This window comes from Pezoporus wallicus, unplaced genomic scaffold (assembly GCF_028554395.1).
Source record: "Pezoporus wallicus isolate ANWC-B61680 ecotype Strahan unplaced genomic scaffold, APGP_CSIRO_Pwel_v1 scaffold_11491, whole genome shotgun sequence".
Classification (NCBI taxonomy): Eukaryota; Metazoa; Chordata; class Aves; order Psittaciformes; family Psittacidae; genus Pezoporus; species Pezoporus wallicus.
Genome location: NW_026642649.1, coordinates 6,504,405 through 6,511,923, shown reverse-complemented (window position 1 = coordinate 6,511,923; position 7,519 = coordinate 6,504,405). Strand labels below are relative to the sequence as shown.

The 7,519-nt window shown below is 48.5% G+C and overlaps 1 protein-coding gene across 1 annotated transcript in view; it reads left to right on the top strand.

The window, feature by feature from the left end:
* The first annotated feature begins 659 nt into the window (after positions 1-659).
* Positions 660-7,519, top strand: part of ADCY1 (adenylate cyclase 1) — a 141,891-nt gene continuing 135,031 nt past the window's right edge. Inside the window, exon 1 of the mRNA XM_057431443.1 lies at positions 660-1,896. Within this exon, the coding sequence (XP_057287426.1) occupies positions 1,228-1,896 (669 nt within the window). The 5' untranslated portion in view covers positions 660-1,227. The remainder of the gene's footprint in view (positions 1,897-7,519) is intronic.

The following is a 7,519-nucleotide window of genomic DNA, read 5'->3' as shown; positions in this document are numbered from 1 at the left end:
TAGGATGATAATTCAGTCCTGTCACAGGAGTAGCCATCCACAGCCACCGGCTGATGTGTACTCCCAGACAGGCAGAAGTGCGCACAGAAACGTGTTCCCTTGGAAATTTCCTCATTCCCTGCACTTTCTCCAACTGCTTCAGAGTCTAGGAGGCAAAACGAGTTAAAACCAGGATGTTTATTCAGGCAGATGAGACTTTATTTCTCAAAGGAAGGAGGATTCACCCATATTTGTGTATATATTTATATATTTACACGTGTTTCTATGCCTTTACATGTAGATCGGTATATTTATGTCTGTATTTAAGCAAACGCAAAGGCGGGCGGGCAGCACCGGGCTGTCGGACAGCAGCCGCAGCCCGGGTAGGTGGGAAGGCGGCGGGGGCTGCGCGGGGCGCGGGCGGTCCCCCCGCGTCTCCCGAGCCGCGGTGCCCCGGCGGGGACGTGTCCGGGTTCCCAAGCGGGTGGCGCGCAGGCGCCTCTCCCTCCCCAGCCCCGGTGAGATGCTCTCGGACGTGGAAAGGGGATCGCCTTGCCTTTCGTTGCCTCCCGCCTTCTCTCCGGCCCCTCTGCCCCACTTCTCCTCCTCTTAGCACAGTCCTTGGCTGGGTTTCATTAGCGGGTCTCTCCACCCCCACCACCACCCCCTCCCACCCCCCCCCGGTTGTTTATTGTTCGATTTTGGTTTGTTTGGGGTTTTAATATAACCCACTCCCGGAGAGCCCGTTTGCCACCCGCTCTCCGTAGCTCCTGCTCCTCCAAATAGCGCTATCTGAAGGGAGACCCGCCTGTTGATTATCCCCCACTCCCCTTTCCCTCCGCTTCCACCCACCGTCTGCCCCCACCCCTCCCTCCTCTTGATTTCAAACCTTGGGATGGTGTTTTGGTGTCATTAGGAGATTAACATCCCTGGAGCACCAGGGGAGGAGGAGGAGGAAGAGGAGGAGGAGGGTTGAGAGAGAGAGAGACAGCAGGCAGGAAGGTTGGCGTATTAGCACGAGTGAGGCTCTCCTCCCGCCGTCCCAGCCATCCCCGGCTCCTCGGTGGCAGCGGAGGGGGGCGGTTGCCGGCGCCGCGGGCTGCGCCCGGTGCCCGCGTCCGCGGAGCTGCGGCTGCCGGCGGGCGAGCGGCCGCGGCTCCTGCTCGCAGCCCCCCTCTCTTTTATGAGCAGCGAGGCGGAGGAGCGGCAGCGGGGGACACCAGGAGGAGCATTTCTTCCCCGGGGTTTATGAATGGCACTGACATGGAGGAAATACCGTTTCAGAAAGTCAAGACCAAGAGGAAGAAGTGCTGTCACTGCTGCTGCTCACCGCCGCCTGCCGCGGCAGCGGGAGCGGGAGCCGGGCTGGGGGACCCCCCTCCCTTGCTGCTGCTGGATGCCATCGCCTGTGAGGACGAGTTTGACTGCAAGGAGCTGGAGGCTCTCTTCCAGAGCTACAACCTGAAGCTGGAGCAGACGTCCACCCTCAAGGCGCTGGCAGTCCTTATCGTGCTCACCGCCAGCCTGGCTCTGGTGGAGCTGCTCTCCGGCCCCAGCCTAACCATCTCCAAAGGGTCGCACCCGGTTCACTGCATCATCTTCCTCTCCCTCTTCATCGTCACCAATGTCAAGTACCTGCAGGTCACCCAGCTGCAGCAGATAGTCAAGCTCACCTTGCTCTTCAGCTTCACCTTCTCCTTTCTCTGCTGCCCCTTCTCGCTCGGCGCCTACGGCATGGAGCCCCCCAGCACCCCGGAGCAGGGCATGTGGCAGCTCATGCTGGTCACCTTCGTCTCCTACTCACTGCTGCCCGTCCGGACCCTGCTGGCCATCGTCTTCGGGCTGGTGGTGTCCGTCTCCCACCTCATCGTCACCGCCACCTCCGTCAGTGCCAAGCGGCAGCGGCTCTGGAGGACGGTGAGGCAGGGCCGGGCCGGGCGCTGCAGCACTGCACAGCCGCGCGGTGCGTGCCCGGGCGGGGGAGCGCGGAGCGGCGCGGAGCGCGCCCCGCGGAGCGCTCGAGCCTGCATGCGGCCCCCGCGGTGACCGGGATGCTCCCGCGGTGTGCCCGCCGGGAAGGGGCGAGCACGCACCGCGCTGCAGGCGGTGGCTGGAGTTGCCCAAAGTTTCCAGAGGGAGGGAAGGGGGGAATAGGGCGGCTCCTGCAAGACGGGACCTCTTGGCTTTGTGTCTCGAAGGGAAACAGGGGAGAGGGCAGGGGAGCCTGCACTGCCGGTCCCACGCTGGGGCAGGGCAGGAGCACAGTCAGTGCAAATCCGGTGTGTAAAGAGCACCGCTTGACTCAGGACAAACTTGGCATAGACGATAAGCTGCGTGTGCTAATAACACTTGGGTCGAGTTGGTTCGCATCCTCGCTGTCTCTCTCCGCTGTGGTCGCATCTCGGCGTGGGGGGCCTCTGCAGAACTAGGTGGGACACTCAGAGGGAGAAGCCCACCTTGCTGTTCTCGCATCGAGCGAGGCGTTCCCCTTCCAGTTCACCCAGGGCAGCCTCTGTTCCTTACCTGCTATGTCAGTGAACTTCCTGCCGGTTCCCTTTCCCCTCTGAATTAATCCAGCAAAACCTCCCTCTGCAGCAAGCATCTTTGGAAACGTGCTGCTGCACTCTCCCCCCCGCTCTTTCCCGAGTAGCTATTTATAGCCCTGCAGGGCTTTCTCCGGCTCCCGTGGCCTGATGGGCCGCACAGGCAGGGGGAGGAGGATGAGGAGATGTGTGTATGGGAAACGCTGGGGCTGGGAGCTGAGGTTTGCTGCTTATGTGGTGTGGGAAAGAGAAATTGCAATTTCTTTGTGTCTTCCCTCTCACGGCATTGATTATGTCTGCCCTCAGGGGAAGCACGCTGGTTCTGGGGTCCAGATTGGTGTTAAACAACAATTTAATGCATAATTGAAGTACTTAGTACATTACTCCTGCTGAATCGTGGTGTTATTCTCCACGGCTGGGTAAGGCTGTGTTGTGATGCTAGGACTCACACAGTTGGCATGGCCATAAACACTGCCATAAGCAGAATTGTGCACCTTTGTGTCCAGAGCTGAGAATTCCTTCCTCCGCCTTACATGCTCGCACAGACACACACACCCCAGCGTGACATCCATGCAGATAATGGAGATACACAGGGACAATCAAAATAGTGGGGTTACTGAGACAAACAGGATTATTCTTGGCTTCATGCTGCTGAGCTGGTGGACAAAATAAATTGTATATTTTGAAGGGGAAGAGAGAGATAAGCTGAGCTTTATGATTTACCCAGATAATCTGATGGTCTATTTTTAAATGCGTGATTTAGAGTTTCCATGAGAGGGAGAGCTGATGAAATGCAGGAGCACTGAGAGGAGCATTCCTTAAAAGCATCCAAAAGGATGCTAAAACCACTAGAATATTTTCTCTTTGTGTAGGGCTGAAGGCAGCTTTTTTTACTGGAGTACCCATTAGTCCTTGTGGGAGTCCAGGTTGTCCTGGCTGCCCTGACACAGGGGCAGGTTTTCCTTGATGCCAAGTTGCAGCTCAGTGTGGCACCTGATGTTCTAGATGAGCAACATAAAGAAGCTGACAACAAGGTCAGCTCACTAAATAATCTAAAGGAGGACTTGAATGTGAAACATTTAGAGGAGAGGAAATGTGCTAACTCTCTTTCTTCACGCTAGTTTAACTCGGTTATTCAACAGGCGAGAAGCTGGCTTAAAAATCCTTAGAAGTAGTTGACTAGTGGCTGATGTGACACACCTATGTTTCTTCTTCATCTTCTTCCTTCCCACCAAAGTAGTTCCAATTATTTATATGCAGTCCCCAGGGCTGTTTTCTTTGCTGATAACAGGAGGCAGAAACCAGCTCTGAGTCAAGCAGAAGAACTGGTCTATGAACTTGTGTTGCACAGAAATACACACTGATTTGTCACACGTTTGCAAGCAAAAAGCCATCTGATTTGAAGACTGTGTATGGAAGGGACTCTTCCCTCACACAGAAGTTGATGTTTTTCCTCATTTCCAAGGAACAATTTCACAATGGTTGGAAATTTAAAGCCTTGTAAAGGCTGCATCATCTGAATTTTATTTGCCTGGCCTGAGAGTAGCTCAGCCTTTTTTGTGGAATCTAGAATGGATGCTGACTTGCAGTGGGGATCTGCTTCCCAGCCACTGGATTTGATCATGCCCATCCCAGTGCTTGCAAACACAGCATGCAGTTGGCCTCTCAGGGAGGCAGGACTGCTCTCTGCAGAGCTGCAGTAGCATGGATGGCTCTGTTCTTTCCACCCTTTTGCCCCTAGCTCCAATAAACCAGGTGAATTTAAATCTTTAAATAGAAACCTGCTGTATCCAGAAATGCAGAAACACGTGCACCAAGCACTGAGGCTGTGTTCATTTAAGGAAGCCTTTGATTTTGGGGTAATTCAGGTAGGGAACCAGTTTTACTTTTGTTTAGCCTGAGCTTTAAGGGAACACAGATCTAGTAACTTGCATTGAAGTTAAACTGGATGTTGTCAGCAAGAGCAAGCACTTCACGTTGTTTCAAGTTCAACCCATTTTAAACCAGGCATAGTCAAGTTAATGGGCTTGTTCTGAAGTGAACTTCTGGATGCACATCTTCTATTCCATGTTATCTGAGGAATCGCCATATGCAGATCTTTGCTGAAAACCTCACTGATGACAAATAATGCTGAATCAGATCCAGAGTGGGTCCCATGGCATGCTTAAAATTTGCATTCATATAAATGTACAAACACTTCAGCATATTAAAATCAATAGATCAAGTTCATTGTGGGAGAAGTTTGTTATGGGGTTTACACAGTAAAGCACACTTAATTTGCTTTCTGTCACCACAGTATTTTCTGTGGAGATCATAGGCTCCCATCTTCCAGCTTTCTCTACCATTAGATGTTATGTCATGCTGGAGTTGAGACACAGGTATGTGTAAAAAAGCAAGAAGAGAGGAGGAATGCAAGTACAGGGAGGCAAAGAGTGCCATGGAAGTAATGTGGCAGAACTTGAGCTTCATCTTTCCACTCCGTACCTGTTTTTATATCAAATGGAAGATTCCAGTATGCTAATCTGCTAACCTGTCCTGACTATTTCTTAAGAGAAATGCAGCAATAGATAAAATACATATATGAATAAGTGGAATATTCATAATATGCAAAGAACTTGGGGGCAGCCTTGACCAAGTTCATGGCAAAAGGTGTGCTGACTTCACAGCTGGTTTTGCATGTCTTATTTGACACTGTGCTAAGGATGTCAGTTGTGTGTATATAACCAATAGTGTATTGGTCATGTTAGCTGGGCTCTGTCACTTCACTGGCGTCATGGAACAAAATGCACATGCTATATGTGACAAGGTGTCCACAGGCGTCTGACCCTACAAATCAAGTTTTAACAGCTTGGATTCTAGTCTTGTGTTTGTTTGCTCATTTCTTTTTTCCCCAACGTCTTGTAGATGTATGTTAGTGCTTCAGAGGAGTTATGGAAATGCAGAACCCTGCCCCAAGGAGCTTAGTCTAATTTTTGCTGTGGTGCAGTGAGTGGGTGTTAAGAGACATTAAGGCCAGATGGGGTGAGAAAGGCAAAGGCTGCTCACAGGAATTACTCAGTAGTAGCATGTGCAGCTTCATGACTGACTGTTAAATAACTTTTGTTGTGCCTCGAAGTATTTTTGTCCCCTTTTTTAAAAAGGGGGACAAAAAGGGAAAGGAAATTCAAAAGCAAATCATACACCAACAAAGCGCCCTCACACATCACAGAAATCCTTGTGAAAGACCAAATCTTTGGAGAAGACCGAAGTTCCAACATAAAGAACAAAGAGCAGAAGGAAGAAAGATGCTAGCATAAATTAGTGAAGAAAATAGTGTGTTTTTTTTTTAACAGCATGGTGTAATAAATGTTGTAGATCTTTTCAGACTGTATTTAAAACTGGTTTTATGCCTGTATTTGTTTATTTGTATGGTTATCAGTGTTATTGGTTCAGCCAGTACCAAAACTGTAGCGGGGAATGAGTACACTATGGAAAGGGTAACATGGAGGAAACTGGTAAGAGGTATTTGAAATCATTTAATACTTCCAACTTTATGTTTTTCTTAGCTCATTGCAGGTCATTGTGGCAGTAGTCTGGGATGTCATAAGGAATTATCATTAGCACCAAAGTTAATATTATTTCTGCTAGTGTTAAAAATGTAATTAGTGAACACATCACTGAAAGATCTGTTATCTGCACACCTTTGTCTCACACAGTAGGTAGAGTCTAGCAGCCTAATGAAAAGGGCTGCTAATAAAAGACAGCTCAGCCCCATTGTTATAATTCAGTGCAAAGCTCAGGTTTTCTCCTTCGTGCATATAAAGTACTGCTGAGGGACTGTCCTAGTTCATTCTGAGTGATGCTTTTCAAATATTAGTATCAAGAATATCTCCAATATTGCAAACATACCCTAAAACGCACTTAAAATCTGTTCAAATTCACTGTTTTCATCTATTTCCAAACACTGGGGCCATTGCTTTTAGAGATTTTCAGTATCTGTGCCTAAATCCAAGTTGATATTTAGCTCATATTAAAAGATGGTAAAGCTTTTTCATGTTCATAGTTATAATGGGGTTTTAATTTTCATTTGTGCATGAGGATTGCCAGGTATTGACCGCAGTCCTTTTACCAAGGGGCTGAAATGCAGGATTTTTTATGGAATGCAGAGCTCAGTGTCTTTTTTCACATAGAGATTAATAAGCTCTTCGCTTCCCAAGTCTGCACACTGCTGACACTGCTAGTCTTCATGGGGTTCCAAACAATAACAGCATGCTGATGGTGCTGCATGCTTGAGAAACAAGAAGCCTTTGGGAAACCAGCAAGAAGCACGCAGACTTGATGAAATAGTAAAGAACAAATAACTTAATAAATTTAATTGGTTTTCTTAACAGCCTGGGGAAAATGCAGCTTCCCTCCAATGAATGTCACCATGTTCCCAGTTCTACAAGAATTGGAATGTTTTTGGTGACAGTGCTTTGCAATTACTTTTCACCGGACCTTTGTGGACACCTGTGGCTGGTGAATTACTGTTGTATTGCAGTAACACCTGTGGGTCCCCATTGATAGATCAGGTGCCTCTTAACTAGCCCAGTGAATAAATACATGCCAAAAGGAAGCAGGTGACTTTCTCTTTGGCTCCACCTCTTTGTTCCCTGTTCTCTACTTTTTGTTTGGAAGAAACTCCCCATGGAAATGTCCTCTCCCATTCTGTACTTTTTGCTTGGAAATGTACGCAGTTTGCTAAAGGTAAGTTCTGACTGACTTGTCAGACATTTCTTAACATATCTTAAAGCCTTGTTGTACTCAACGTCTTGTTCATGGACAAAGAGCAAATGCATCTTATGTAAAGCTAAGAAGATTTTTTTATAGTATAAGTGAAATCCTAACCGACTACTTCAGGAGTTTTTAATAGGCTCGATCACATTATTCCTGAAGAAAAACTGAGCTTCTGTGAAGAAACTGTTTTAACAATAGTAACAGACCTAACACAGTTATACAGTCATTTAGTTTTTACCCTC